We start from the raw sequence: 15,948 nt of genomic DNA, 5'->3' as shown, positions 1-15,948 counted from the left end.
AATGGCAATTTCTCAGTAGACTCTTCTTTTCTGGCAATTTCTAATTACTCCTGACTTACAGGGTAGTAGCTCATAAGTTAAATTAAGCTCATAAATCTATTTTGATTGGCATGCACTGAGTTTTTCTTATTTGAATGTCTTCTGGTGTGTTTTGTGCTTTTTGCATGCTCAACATGCTCCCAACAGTTTCAGATTCTTGCATCTGACCAGTTTTGTTAATTTATATTAACTAGCTAAGTATCTGTTTTATAACTACTTCCAGTCCTGGTAACACTTTCCAACCCGTTTGTCCAGACCTTTTAAGTTCTCCTGTGTCCATTTGGCCCTCCCTACCTATCCTCTTTCATTCCTACATATTCCCCACCATTTAATGGAAATGGTATCCTTAACTTTTTGCTCCAGTATGCTAGTCCTTCTTTGGAGCCATCTTTCAGTGAGCAACTTCCCTCCAACAAGACTCAACTTCCCTAATGATTCTACTATCCCATAGATACAGGTCATATATGAAAATCATTAAATTTGACTTTCTATTAAATTACTCTCCATTTTGAGTCCTAATACCAAGAATTAGAGGATATGAGTTAAATCTTCATCTCTGTTTTTAAATTAAAAAGACAATAGAAAGAGATAATAATAGTACAATGTTTCACATGTTACTGACCTGTTATGCAACTCTTCATTTTTAGTTTCCAAAGAAAAGAATTTCCGAACCCATGCTTTATCTACCTTTTGCATTTGTACATGAGGATCCATACTTACTCAGTTTAAACACTTCTAACAACAATTCTATCTCAGCTTCCCAATAGGCCCTGTTTCTGCACATACTCACACAAATTATTAGCATAACATTATAAATCAGTCTCCTAAATGCTCTCCCAGAGAATTTTTATATTTGAAATAAAACACGTTAAAGTATCTACAGTCAAATGTCATTTTAGTGAACAAAGTTTAATCAAAACTTGGACAAAAATCTAAGATAATTCATGCCAAATTTGCCACTTGTGCAGAGAGTTACTTGGTTTGCTAGGAGGAGTAGCTAGGAGCCTAAGTTCTAGAATTACTTTTCTATTCTTAGGCAAATAGATCAATTATGTATATGTTTGATCTTCAGTTTTAAGTAGAAGTGATGACCTTATATTTATAGAGCTTAAGAGGTCTGGTGGTTTCTATTGAAATGCACAGCATCTACATAAATATATATATATGATTTTTGGTTTTTAACTTTGTAGGAAATCAACGTGTTGACTGTTGCGTTGGTCAACCAAGACCGAGAGAACAATATTGAGAAAAGAAGTCAAGGCTTAAAATCAGAGAAAGAAGCTCTGCTAATTGGTAAGGAAATTCTGTTTGCATCTGTTTTCTTAAATAATTCTTAGGTAATTAACTTAATATTTTAGCAATTCACCTCCAACTTGTTAACAATTTAAACAGCTTTGCCTTCTGGTCAGAGGTGACATTAATTTCATCAAGATTGTGTTACATACATTTCAAATTGGTGGCACACAGACTAATGGGGGTTTTGCTCGTCTGTAACCATATATATTAATTGGTTGTCAGACATAAAACTGAATTCAGGAAGACATATTAATTTGCATCTCATAAGTCAGAAATCTGAATTTTGAAGTTTGCACACGTCTCTTCCAACTGGAGGCCAGGTTGGTTCTAGGCCAAAAGTTCCAAACCAAGCCAGATACCCAGGCTCCAGAGCAACTTTGAACCCTAAGATTAATCTCCAAGCCCCTTAGCAGAGGCCACACCCTAAGGTCAGCCACAAGGCTGATGAAATATGGCCATCAAGGCTACTGATGCTAGGCTAATCCCAGTCAGTCTTCCCTGTCCAAGGTTGGATCCTTTTATCCAAGATGAACAAAAGAAGTTGACCACTGAGAAAGGGGAAAGAAAAAGGAAGAAATTTGCTGCTTTCCTGTAAACATTCAATTACCCCACAAAATACATCTAGGTTGTCTTTTTCTTTGTCTGGCCCAGAGAGAAACCTCCAAATGGTCTCATTGGGGAGTCAGCATCAGGGGATCCCACAAGGAAGAGTTCTTGATGAGGAATGTGTTAATAATGTGCCTGGGACTCCACCTTAGAAGGCCTGTATGTTTAAGGCTATCGCTCAAGCCCTCAAATTCAGAGGAAGGAAGCCACCATCTTCATTCTATGATGCATGGCATTGTTTTAAGCTGCACCTTGGCACTGATACCAGGATGGCATTCCAAGTTTAGACTGGCTCTTCCATGGCATGGTTAAGAATGAAGAATGAGGCCACATTCTCATCTGAGAATTACATTTGAGACAAATTGTTCTTCTGTAGTTCATTATCTGGCAGAAAAGGCACCTGGTTGTATTTTCTAAATACTGCACGTGCTCACCTCAAAACGACAGGTACACCAAGGCCTGTAGAAACTGGCACAGGAGGAATTAAATTCAAAAGATAGTCCAGACTTCATCCATCATATATAGATTTTTCAACAGCAGGGTTATTGAATATGACATCAACTTAGAGATACTCCGAGGAAAACCAATTATTTTTTTCCTCTCTGATGATATACAGCTGTAATAACATGCCATGCACAAGTCTCAGAAGACATGCTGATGTGCTATCAGTTCCAGGAACCCAAAATGAACCCATATGTAGTTGGTAACTGGATTTCTCTCCTATTGGAAAATGTTTCCAACTCTGACAACTGTTTCTCTTTCACTCAGTGTGACAAAGGTGTGATTTTCTCCATAATGCTTTTAGGGTATAAACAAAGCACATAATGATCTGCAATCCTTTCCCTCTTTCTTTAAGTGTGAATAATTCTAACCATTTGAAGGTTAAAAAAATGAGAGCAAGTCTCTATTTTCAGGTCTTTATTTTATTTCTTTCCTTTCACTAAAGAATGCTTCCCTTTTTATGTTCTACTTGGAAAACACACTTCATATACAATGTCTTCTAAGTAGTTACTAGTATTATATGCATGGTATATATAGTAGTAGTTAATAGTAGTTACTTTGTAGTGTGTGTATGTGTGTGTGTGTGTATATTTATATAATATATACATTTTTTTAATCAGCTACCTCAAAATTTTCAAAATGATATATTTTACATACTGTACATAAATAGGAGACAGGAAAATTATAACGTGCCACCTCTGATATCTTTAATATGAAAACCAAAATTAGTTCAAGTATATTAGAAATAAAAATATTAGTAAGTCAGAATCTTCGATAAAAAGTATGCACAACCAACTTTTCTAAGACTTTTCCCCTTTTTCCCCTTACTGTCGTTCTTCTGAACTAGGCTACCTATATTACCGTTTGAAGTTTGGGTAGAGCAAAAGAAAGACAGGATGTGACACTTATTTTGAATCAATATATGGGAACGTTTAGGTAGAAGGGAGGCTGGAAACAAGTGTTAGATGAATGTAAACTTAGGAGTTTAATTTTTCCCTTCAGTTCTTCATTACCTCTCTACCTTTCTCAATATTTTATTTTACTCCATTTAATGATAGTTTGACAACAGATGTAATATCCTGCCCAAATCCACCCCCAAATACCCATATACTTCCACTCTTTTGTAATCAAAGACAGAATAATCCTCCAAAAGAGTGCCATGGTGGAGAAGAGTTTATAAGAGTAGCAAAATGTATCCTGCCAAAGGATGCAATTGCTCCCTGCTGTGAAATGAGCCTCTGCTAATTTAGTTTAGCCATTCATATTCATATTAGCCATAGGTATTTGAATGTTGGGACCATAAAGCCCTCCCCTGCAGCTTCTAGAATCTAGACAAAGACTATGGGTGGACAAAACTGCTTTTGGACTAGGATAAAGAGAAAAAGAACTTCCTGATGCCGGGGCTACTCTTTTCTGAAGAATTTTTGTAGGCAGAATGATTTTGAGTTCCCTGGCCTTCTAGTACATCTTCAGGGGACAGGAATACTCTGAAATTCCTCTGAACTCTTCCCTTGGAATAATTAAATCAGTGCAGAGGACACAATGGGCATGCTCTAAACCATCCTAGAATGCCAAGGGCACGGCAGAAAATCTCTCTCAACTTGAAAATATTAATTGCCCAAATCTTCATCACATCTAGGTGCTTGTATTAATAGCGTATACTGTATGCCAGTACATTCAGATGACTCAACGTCCTCTTGGGGCACATAAAATATTATATAAGGAATGCATGTTGGCATAAATCCTGATTGTCTGGAAGAGAATGCAAATGAGAAATAAACTCTTCAAATGAATTCCATCTACAGAGAGTATAAAACTGAAGCTAGAATTTCCTAAACAATGAGCCATCCTAATTGTTTGTGTTTACCTGTGACACTGATTTGTCTGGGCAAAAATGTGTGTTCTGTCTAAAAATTCTGATGACCATTTTATAAAATTGGAGTCTTTATTTCAAGACATGTGAGTTGGTATTTATTAGTGAGGATCAGTGGGATTTCATTGATAACATGGTTTGGAACGTTGCAGATCTGGATCCTGAGTCTTTCGAGTGTTCAGCCATTCTGCCAAACTCCCTTCTTGACAATTAATGGAGATCGAGTGCTGTGTTCCAACTCAGCTGGAGAAGATAGGCCCTTAGAAAGAACTTTATTATTGTGATTTCCGGATTTTTTGTTTTGTAGTCAACACATGTGAAGACAGGTTGACATATAATTGGACATTAGAGAATTATTAGATTTCTATGGGGGGATCGCAGGGTAACATTTTATGTTTCGTAACTCTATAGTAACTGCACATTAGGTCAAGTTGACATTGCCCAGTGTCTGTGCCAGAACTCCTAGTTCATTTCACATATGGCCCACATGTTGGGTTTGGCATATGTTGCAGTTGTTTGGGATAGAAATGAGTCAGTATTTTTGATTTAGGGCCAAAGCTTTGGAGCTGTGTTTGGCTAGAGATTGTTATAAAGGAGAATGGATCAAATTTTTTATTGATAAGGTAATAGTTCTAAGGAGATGCTGGTAGTATAACTCTGAGTGTATCACTCTATCTTCTCTTGCTTTCTTTATTCAAGTAGATTTAGGGGGTACAAGTTGAATTCTGTTACACGTATATATTGTATAGTGATGAAGTCTGGGTTTTTGGTGTACCCACCATCTGAGTAATGTACATTGTACCCCATAGGTAACTTTTCATCCCTTCCCCTCTCACCTCCCCCATTTTGAGTCTCCAACGACCATTACACCACTCTGTGTGCCCTTGTGTAGCCATAGTTTAGCTCCCACTTATGTGAGAACATGCCGCACTTATTTTTCTGTTCCTGGGTTACTTCACTTAGGATAATGGCCTCCAGATCCATCCAAGTTGCTGCGAAAGACATTATTTCATTCTTTGTTATGGCTGAGTCATACCCAATGGTGTGTGTGTGTGTGTGTGTATCTCACATTTTCTTAATCCACTCATCAGTTGATGGGCATTTAGGTTGATTCCATATTTTTGTGATTGTGAATTGTGCTTCACTAAACATATGAGTGCAAATATCTTTTAGATATAATGATTTCTTTTCCTCGGGGTAGTGGGACTACAGGATCAAATGGTAGATCTACTTTGAGTTCTTTGAGGAATCTCCATAGAGGATGTGCTAATTTACATTTCCACTAACAGTGTGTAAGTGTTCCCTTTTCACAGCATCCTCACCAACATCTATTGTTTTTTGACGTTTTAATAATGACCATTCTAATAAGAGTAAAATAGTATCTCATTGTGGTTTTAATTTGCATTTCTCTGATGATTAGTGATGTTGAGAATTTTTTCATATATTTCTTGGCCATTTGTATATCTTCTTTTGAAAAATGCCTGTTTATGTCATTTGCCCACTATTTAATAGGTTTGTTTGTTTTGTTCTTGCTGAGTTGAGTTCCTTGCAGATTCTGATATTAGTCCTTTGTTGGATGTATAGTTTGCAAATATTTTCTCCCATTCCATAGGTTATCTATTTACTCTTTGGATTATTTCTTTTGCTACGAGGAAGCTATTTAGTTTAATTAAGTCTCATTTCTGTATTTTTGTTTTCATTGTATTTGCTTTTGGGGTCTTGGTCGTAAATTCTTTGCCTGGGCCAATGTCCATAAGAGTTTCTCCAGGTATTCTCCTAGGATTTTTATGATTTCAGGTTTTACGTGTAAGTCTTTAATCCATATTGAGTTAATTTTTGTGTATGGTGAAAGATAGAGATCCAGTTTCATTCTCCTGCATATGGCTATCCAATTTTCCCAGAAACATTTATTAAATAATGTATCCTTTCCCCACTGTATGTTTCTCTCTGTTTTGTTGAAGATCAGTTGGTTGTAGATATACGGAAGGAAACTCCAGGCAGCATGAGGAAGGGGAGTATGTTCTGGTAGGATTCCATTTGTCATTCCACTCAAAGAGAATAATATTATGGCCAAAACGGATGTACAAATTGATAATTTTTTCTCATCAGATAACCAATATAATTTTTAAAATAGGAGTTCATAGGAGCAAAAGATGGGATTGGCTCTGTGACAAACCACAGTACCCCGTGATCTCTAAGCAGCCGCGAGTAGGGAGGAACTGGGGAGGGGTTCTGAGTATTTGCAGATTGAGGGATTTGATCTACTGGGCAATCTGCAGCAAATCACTTATGCACTGTGGACCTAAGTCCTCATTGTATAAAGTTAGGAGGTTTGATTAGATGGTCTTGTTCAACTCAATACTCTGTAATCTGTGAGGACTATTATGAAAGTGCATTGTCCTGTAGACAGTGATCCTGTGTGTAAGTAGAGGATCATATGCATCAACACTTAAACATGAATTCTCTTATCTTGTACCTTTAAAACAAAAGAGAAGGAAAACCTGTCTTGACCCCATGACCTCTTTCAACCAACAGCCCCTGCCCTCCCCTGTCCAAAGTGTTGCCTGTGGTCAGTTGCCACTCCCTTCCTCCCCTCTCCAGCCCACTTGGGTCCTCATGCTGAAACTATTCTTGTCCGTGTCACCAGAGAGCTTCGTATTGCCAACTTTCTGCTGTATCTCCAGCAACACTGGATCCTTGGGTTGCCATCCACAGGAAAAGCTTGGGAAGCTGTTATGTGACTGCCTACTTTGGCCCCACATGTATCTAGTGGCAGCTGCTGAACTGTTTTAAAGAAAAGCTAATGGCTTCTCAATATCAGCCACCACTGAGATGGTTCTGAATACCCTCCTAAAGATAAATACTCAAGTCTGGGCCAGGTTTTCTAATCTTATTTTAGAAAGGTATAAAGAACTCACATGAGCATTTTCCCCTTAGTTTTATGAGCAAAATCGTTTCAACAAAAATTTTCTGTGCTCCAAACATCCCAGCTACTCTGTCTTAAATCCATAGCAAGATGGGTTAGGAGTAAGAATCGCCAGTAAATAATGCCTCAAAGTTATCTGGCTTTTGAAAGAATATTATATCATCAGTTAGGACTTGTAGAAATGTTTAGGGTTTTTATTTACACCCATTTATCGATAATAGACTAATAGAAATGTTAAACAAGTATACTGGCTGTTCCCAGTTGTAGAAAATAAATCCATTCAACATGTATCCATTGTAAATGTGTACTGTGTTCCAAGTACTGAACCAGAACACACAGAGACAAAGGGCAGGGTCTTTGGGGTGCAGCCCTAGGATTGGGGTGAGGGACAGCAGGCAGTGGGGTGCAGGCACATGCACATGGAGGGGAGCCAACTTCACAGAGGCAATAAAGGGGCCACTCCGGGTCCTCCCATTCCTGGGGTCCCTAAATTTCTGCGTCAGCGCCTCACCTCCTAGACTAAGGGTTATCAACCCCTCCCCCAAGCTACCCCCATTGGCTTCTGACTTGTCCTATTCATCCTACTGAAGATGTGTAGATTGACATCACACTCTCACGGGCACTTATAGGAAAGGCTCTTGGGGCAGTTTACTCAAAGGACTGCTCAGGCCCATGTACCTTCTGAGACACCCTCTTGCCCCATGGGAAACACACACCCTTGTTGCCCCAAAAGCTATAATGCCATGATCACTGCCTGTCTCAGCCCTGCCGCCTCTTCCCCATGCTCAGCAGGGCACAAGGCCAGGCCCAGCGGGGCAGCCTGCTGCCCAAGCAGATGGCCAACCCAAGAGAGGAGCTAGGAGAGGAGCCGGCCCCCCTCTTGCCTGCCGCGCCCGCCCACCCCTGAGTCACTCACTTGGAGCAGCCCTCCCCTCCGGAAGATCCCTGTGTGGCAGGAGGAGAAAAAAGCTTCTCGCTAGGAGTAGCGCCTGCTCACAGAGCCCAAGCTGACTGTTCCTTCTCCTCCCTGTCCCCCTCCCCTCCCCGCTGGCGCAGGGGATGGGGGTCTGCCTGCTACTTGCGGGAGGCTCTCTGTGGAGAGCAGTGGGCACAGGACCTGGGACAGTCAGTAGAAGCCCCATCACCCTCCTGAAACATAGACGATTCCCTCTACACAAACTGTAATCCAGCCCTCCCTCTCTCACTTAAAATACAGTTAGATGGAAGGAATAAGTTCTAATCTTTGCTAGTACAGTAAGGAAATTATAGTTAACAATAATGTGTTGTATATTTCAAAATAGCTAGAAGAGAAGATCTGTAGTGTTCCCAACATGAAGGTAAATATTTGAGGTGATGGTCATCCCAAGTACCCTGATTTGATCATTCCACATAATACACAGATATCAAAATACCACACTACCCCCAAAATAGGTACAACTATTACCTATCAATTAAAAGTTTTTTAAAGAAACAAAAAATAAATGCAAATGAAAGTGATAGTTTTTAAATAGTTCTATTCTATTAGAACTATTTTTCAAAGGAAATCCTTCATGAGCTTCTATGTTTTAACCCTTATTAGTATCAGAATTACTTACAATGCTACCTCATCAGAATTTTAGACACAGGGAAGTAGTTGCCAGGCTTCTACAATCAAAATCTAAATGAAGATGGTCTGTGAGACTGCAGGGGAAAGAAAATACACACACACACACACACACACACACACACATACACACACTGGGAGGGAGAACATAGTGCCACTTGAGTGTATTAAAAGTGGCTATTTTGCTACTTAAAGATATTAAAAGTACCATTATAACCTTCTACCATTGCCACTATTTCATACAAGAAGGACATTTTAGCAAGAAAAAAAGGAAGCACATAACCTCAAATATAATGATAGTTCTTTGTTTCTCACGAAGAACAGGTCAGTCTCTAAAACTGAGATTTTACCTTTAGGGGGCAATGTAAGAGTTATTTCTACCTTGCTCATTTCTCTGCAAACTCCTAAAAACCTTGTAAGAGCAGTCCTCTGAGGACAGGTTTGGAGAGTGCTTGTCTAGACCCTTCCATTCTCTGTCCTCGGCCTACAGATGAACTGGGAACTTTTCTGTAAAAACTGACATTCATCCCAAGCACCACACAGGAGAGCAGGGGCCATGAGACCCTATCGCAGAGCCATCTAAGGTCACCTACAATTACAGGATGACCTATTGCGTTCATACAAGTGAGGGTCTTCCCTTTGACACCCAGGCATCAAGGCTCACGGTAAACAGAACACGAGGGCTTATCCTCAGATTTAATTCATCTTGAAACCTGTTTAAAAGAGAACTAAAAAATGTCAGCGTGAGCACAACTTCTTAACAAAAAGCAGAGTGCAGTGTATGGAGTCGACTTCCTCACGTTCACTATTTTGCTTTTATATCTGGAAGCAGGGAGGAGAGAAAGGTAATGCTTTTTACCTTATTTCTGGCACCAACATCCGGCATTTCATTTGTCAGTACAACGTTGACAGTTGATTTTCACAATGGAAAAGGCTTCTGATTTATAATCGAACTCCAGCCAAACCATCCATTCCCAGGCCTTTTAAAATGATCTTGTAAATTACAGCAGCGAGAAGGGGAGAGCGAGCTGGCTCCCTTTAATCAACGGCAACAACCAGGGGAAACAGCAAATGTTTCAGGAAGAATCTGTGCTTCCGTCAATGGCAGTTGGGGGGAAATAGAGATTAAATACTTTTCATAACCGGCAACTATAATTATCAGGAAAATCTGAGGCAGTGTGATTTCTGACACAGCTGTATGAGCCATTTTCATACTGCAAAGTCCACTGAGGGAAAGAAAAGAGATAATTTTATCCTTCCAATAACTACAATTTTATATTGGTAAATCAAGCATAAAATTGGTAGTTGAAGTGCTTCCAGGAGTCTTTGTTTTGAAATACCTTTATTCATCTATGTATTATCTCAGATTCTAGCTTTGCGAACTACTATCATCCCAGGAGATAAAGTGTTCTGTTTGCCATGTTACTGTTACTGTCTTCAGAATGTGCTATTATTGAATGCTTGTTGAATGCTATCCGAAAGGGCAAGACCAGCTCAGCCTGACAAAACAGTCATCAGAATTAGATGGCATTAATTAACTGAGACTCTCATCTGCCTCTGAATAATTTCCAATGTTTGTCTTTTCAATGCAGGCATCATATCCACGTTTCTTCATGTCCATCCTTTTGGAGCCAACATAGAATATCTGTGGTCATACATGCAGCAGCTGGACTCCAAGGTAAATGCTTTTTCTCGAGTGAACTTTCATCACTGAAATTTAGCACGTTGACTGCCGGCTACAGGTGGACCCTGTGTGGGCCGCCTTAGGGATGTGAGAGTGGATAGAGGCTGATCAGCGCCTCTCCTTGGCAAGGACGTCGTTTTTGGCAAGTAGTTGTCTTCTTTTCACTTGCTTTTGTTTTTATAGAAAGAAAAGCAGTTATCTCAAATGACAATGACTTTCTACAGATGCCGACCTAATCCGAAAAGCTTATGAGAGATTTAAAATTATAAGTCAGCCTTAAAGTTCCCAAAACAAGGGAGAAAGCAGGTGCGTGTGGCTAACGGGGCAGTATCCGTAGACCGTATTCTTACACGATTCCCTGTTCCAGACTTCACACGGTAAGAGGCAAAATCACCTCTGATAATATAAAGATCTAATATGACTCTCAAGAAAACCGTATGGCTGGCTGGTTTTCAGCATTATTCTCCAACTGGAAGAAAACAACTGCAGAGTTATTCTCAGCTGGGCCCTGCGAGGGTCACGTCCAGAGTCAGACATCACTCATTTCTCTGAAGCTCAGTTTTTCTCATCTGCAAAGGAGCTGCCCTCCTAGCCCATCTCAGTGTTTGTGTGCCAAAAGAGAAGGGACAAAAAGACCTCAAATTATTTCTCAAATTCGAGTGGAAGTGAGAGAGGCCCTGTGGAAATAAAATGATGTCACCAACCAGTGCTGCCTGGGGAAGCCCAGGAAGGGGGCGGACACAGAGGCAAAACAAGAAGCCAGAGAGGTCACTGAACTGCCAGAAGGAAAGTGGAAATAAGTAAGGAGCTCCTCCGCAGGGCGTAGCGGAGTGCATGGACTTCGTGTGACCAGACCCACAGCCTGTAGTTCTGTGACCCTGAACAGACACTTATAAGTCATTCTCAATTGTCAATGGCTAGCGTGGATGAAATTACTACATTGTGTTCTAATTTTGATTCAAATGGCCTTACCAGTACATGATCCCAGAACTGCTTGACCTCTTAAATGGATCTAACACTTCTTCTCCGTTGAGAGAAATCATCTGGAACAAAAGTATTTTTCAGTCTTATATTTCATGCCTTTTTATGAGAGGGTGAAAGGAGATAGGAGAGTATAAAATTCTCGAAGTTCGGAATCATATATTATTTGCTCTGTGGCTTCCCCTCACATGCGTCGGGAGGAAATAGGAAATGCTCATGTTAAACTCGGATGAAGCGAGAAGGAGGCGCTGTACAGGGTTACTTTGTTGTCACAAAGCTCTGAAGGCTTTCTGCTCTTGTTTCTCCTCCCCTTCACCGGCGTCATCTTTTCCATAGTGTCCCCACTACTTTTGCCCGGAGGGTTAAATGAAACGCTGGGCTTGCACCAAGGTGCTTGGCAGAGAATAAGCCCTCAAAACATGATTCCTATTGCTGCTGTTGTCCTTCCCTTGTATGCTTGACATTTTTCTCTTCCCCCTTCTGGAAGTCCCAAGTGAGAAGCATTGGTTGAGAGGCAGTGATGGTTTTAGCACAAGCTGAAATGGCCTAAGAATCCACTTGTTATTTATCAAAGAATTTCAGGACTCCGCTTCCTCTGCTCCGTCACTGCAGGCAGCTGATCTATGATGATCGTCTGTGATGTGTGTGTGTGTGTGTGTGTGTGTATAAATAAAATCATCTCCTAGGAGTGGCAGGAGGGATTGGTAAATAATGAGTTGATTTATTTGATATTTTGGTGGGGCGGAAGTTCTTGTTCCATTCTTACCCTCCGGACAGAGCTCAGGTGAGATTTGTGTCTTTCCCTTGCGAGTGAGGAGAGAGAACTCCCATGCCTGGTCCCTGGCCATTAGATGATGGGCTTTTCTGGAAGGGCTCCAGTCAAGGGAATTCCATTGCATCACAGACTGGTACTTTTATTTTAGAAGATGATGAAGAAATTATTTCCCTCACAGAGGAAATACAGATACATTCCCACCTCCTGAGAGCCCTCTCCTTCCTGAATGAAATGCCCTGTAAAGCTGCCAAGTTTTCTCCTCATGCCTGGGGTAGAAAATATATCAGAAAAGTGCTCTAAAACTGCCCGGTACCAGGGATCAGACCACAGCTTCCTTCTATCCCAATGAAGCTGAGAGGATATTTAGACTTTTTAATCCAGAGAACAAATTATTACCGTAGACTGGAATTCTGTATCCTCCGAGCTTTAAGCAGAAAACAAAATAATGAGAGATTTGCCCTCTAAGTATCCACTGGGGCCTTGTCACCTGCATCAGCTGCCAATGGTCTCCTAATCCTGGAGCCACCAGCAGCCTATTGATGCTGAGGTTCTCGGGTGCAGTGGCCTAGTGCACCTGCCTCTGGGTAATGAGGACGAACAGCCCCCCGTCCCCCTGAGTTCTGGTTAATGTTGCATTAAGGCAGCGGTTTCTGTCCTGCCAGTACAACACAGGGTGCTTGCTGACTGTAGTAGGACGGCTTTTTAAAAATTCCACTTAGAACACCACCATTTCCTTGAGATTTAACAGCATCGCCATTACCACAATTGTTGTGAGATAACATTTAGATTCTGCCCACCTTGGTGCTGATGAGAACAAGGAAAGCAGGCTCAACCCAGCCCTGTAATGGAGCTGTTATTATGAGGATTTCCCCAAAGGCTACGTATGGGTATAAGAATGATTAGGAATGGAATGAAAGGCAGGAATTAATTTAAATTATTCTGAGCATGTAAATTGCACATGGCTCCCCAAAACCATGTAGCCTAATAATAGGCCATTTTCCAGTTAAATATTATTCCTGCTCTTGTTGATAACATTTGCATATTTTCCTCTTCTCGGCCTTTTCTAACGTACCCACTCTCGTTCACCCAGCTCTCTTGTGTCATACGACCAAGTCAGAAAGACTCATTCGGAGGAAAACAGGGCAAGGGCCAGGGCCCAGGGCTTCCTGAACCTTTGCTGAGGCCAGAACCGTTCCCTGAGCACAGGCAGGTAAGCTCTTCAGAGTAGGCCGTGCTACCTCGAAAATGGTTTCTGATCAATTAGATTGTTCTATTGAACCGTAGAATCTCCCGGGTGAGCCCCAGAGCCTGTCGGGCCCACCCTCTTGCTGATCCTAAGGGCGCAGAAGACACGCTGAAGACGAGCAGAGCTGATGAGCAGAGCATATGAGCACTCCCTGTCTCACTGGTGAGAGGAGGGGTCCCCCTGCTCTTGCCCCGGTTCATGTGTTCCTTAGGAGACCAGGGCTCAGTTCTCCAGGTGTGTCTGGTTGCCCCCTTCTCCACACCTGCAACTTCTTCCCAAGGCCCACAGAGTGGAAGATTTGGTTCTGAAAACCAGACTCGGTATAATGTGGCCACAGAGACTGGAGGATATAGAAAAACCTATTTGGCACAAAACCAGCTGTTTGGTGCCCAGCTTGGGAGTTCATTGGCATGTGTGCATTTCCCACCAGAGGGGAAAATCATTTACATTTCTGGACTAAATGCATACCTCTGGAAACACAAAATCTTGCCAGTTCAAAGGAAATTCAAATCCCGCTTTAATTGGACAGCACTCTATCCCAGACTGTAGCTGGAGGATAAGGGTTGGTGAGATGCTCTCAGTAGTGTTTGTAAGTTGCCTACTTGAATAATCTTTAATAGTATATATATTCCAGTGTTCTCCTTAAGGGCCACCTGTCGCAGTATGTAATGAGCAATTGCTTAGATATTACAGCACTTCTGGAAAGCACACGACAGTGGAGGTAACAGTACTTTCCACCTGACTACATAAAGAACACAAAGGAAATTGCTCACCCGCAGCAAAAGAAGTTGATAAGTTACCAGGGGCCCCACGAATGCTGGGATAATCCATTGCTTTGCACACACCCAGCACTGTCCTAGGGACCAGAGGACAGAGGATAGGCCAGGCATGAAAGAAATCTAAGATAGAACCCTGCTTTCAAAAGCTTGTAGTTTAGTTGAGAGAATGGTATGATATTTATGAAATAACTTGAGAATCAGACATGAACTAATAAAGTACTAAATTGAGCAGGGCAAATATTTAGTGAAATAGGAGTTAGAGAAGGGTGGCTCTGTGAGAAAGCCACGATCAACAGTGACGTATCCTTCAGTTAATTCTAGCACCTTCCTTGCTTCCCTCATTTTCCTTCCAGATATTTTTCTCTTTTTAATTTTTTCCTTCTATTTTTCTTCATGCCTTTTCTTTTCTTCCCCCCTCCTTCCCTTCCTTTTCCAGTTTCTTCCTTCTCTCCTTCTAACTTCCCACTTCTGTTTGTCTTCTTTCCTTCTCTTTTCCCTCTAATCCCCCTCCCTTCCCACTCCCCTCCCGTCTTGCCCCATCTACATTCAGCATTTCATATGGATGTTTACTGCAACGTGTCTGTGTGTGCTGACACCCTGCTCTGCCCAGGGATGTGAAGAATGAACAAGATTTAGATGTGCTATGAAAGCTAAAAGTCGGTTTATCCCCTGGCAGGAAGTCTGGTTTGCAACTGGCTTCCCTGACCCTCAGCCTTGACCCTGCCTCTGCAGGCGTCTCTTCAGTGCCCCAAGCAGGGGCCCCTCTCCACTAGGCTTCCCCTGCCTGATATGGGATATGGAGCCAGCCATCCTGATGATAAAATTGATTTATGTCTGCATGTGTCAATCTGCACATGTGCTTAGAGGCCTGGCAAGGAGGCAGTGGGCGTGGGCTAGAGTCAGCAAATCAGAAAATAAATCAAGCAGATTTTATAAATGACCCCTGCAGTGTTAACACCACACAAGCCCCTTAGAGCCTTCTTTCCTTCTCATCTTTTCCTCTTCTTTTTTTTAAAAAAATAATTCTTGCAAATAAATCCTTCCTAAAAGAATAGGTATTAGACTTAGAAAGTTTTAAACAAAAATAGGGGCAGGCGAATCCACTGACAATACCAAAGATTGAGAATATACAGGCCACCAATTGCTTGGAACAAAAACCCGCTGGGTAAGAGGGTAATAAAAACAGGAAGGGGAACCTCACATGAGATGAGAAAATGGGTAAATTTTACTCAGAGCTGGGCCAGTGAGGTCTGGGGGCTTGGTTTCATGGGGCGACCCATGACTCTTTGAGTTCTCAAGACGAAGAAAGCACCAGCAAAAACGTAAAGGATATTGAGAAGGCAATATTATAAGAGCTGACAAATTGCAAGGAAGAGAAGAAAACAGAATTAAAGTAAATGAAGATATTTGTGAAGTAGAAATTCTTTGGCCATAGGGTGAAAAAGAGGGATAAATTGATTTTTCTCTTGAATTTCTCTTAAAAATCTCCAAAGATAAAAATGTCATAACGATTATTTTGCAGGGAGGGGGAAAAGTTTCAAAATCATCAAACTAACCTGAAAGCAATTTCTCTTTGATCTTCCTTCTGGCACGAGATATAAATATCTTAAAGGAAATTTTCTAGAATTTAGCTGAAAGC

At 41.1% G+C, this 15,948-nt stretch overlaps 1 protein-coding gene across 2 annotated transcripts in view; it reads left to right on the top strand.

Moving 5' to 3' along the window:
- Nucleotides 1-15,948, top strand: part of ENOX1 (ecto-NOX disulfide-thiol exchanger 1) — a 609,648-nt gene that overhangs the window by 588,115 nt on the left and 5,585 nt on the right. For both annotated transcript variants that reach the window (XM_012649266.1, XM_012649259.1), the window contains 2 exons: nt 1,230-1,332; nt 10,437-10,522. In XM_012649266.1, coding sequence (XP_012504720.1) covers nt 1,230-1,332; nt 10,437-10,522 — 189 coding nt within the window. The remainder of the gene's footprint in view (nt 1-1,229; nt 1,333-10,436; nt 10,523-15,948) is intronic.

Source organism: Propithecus coquereli, unplaced genomic scaffold (genome assembly GCF_000956105.1).
Source record: "Propithecus coquereli isolate 6110/MARCELLA unplaced genomic scaffold, Pcoq_1.0 Scaffold11, whole genome shotgun sequence".
NCBI classification, from domain to species: Eukaryota; Metazoa; Chordata; class Mammalia; order Primates; family Indriidae; genus Propithecus; species Propithecus coquereli.
Note: the sequence above shows the minus strand (reverse complement) of the source record. Positions and strands in the feature narration are given on the sequence as shown.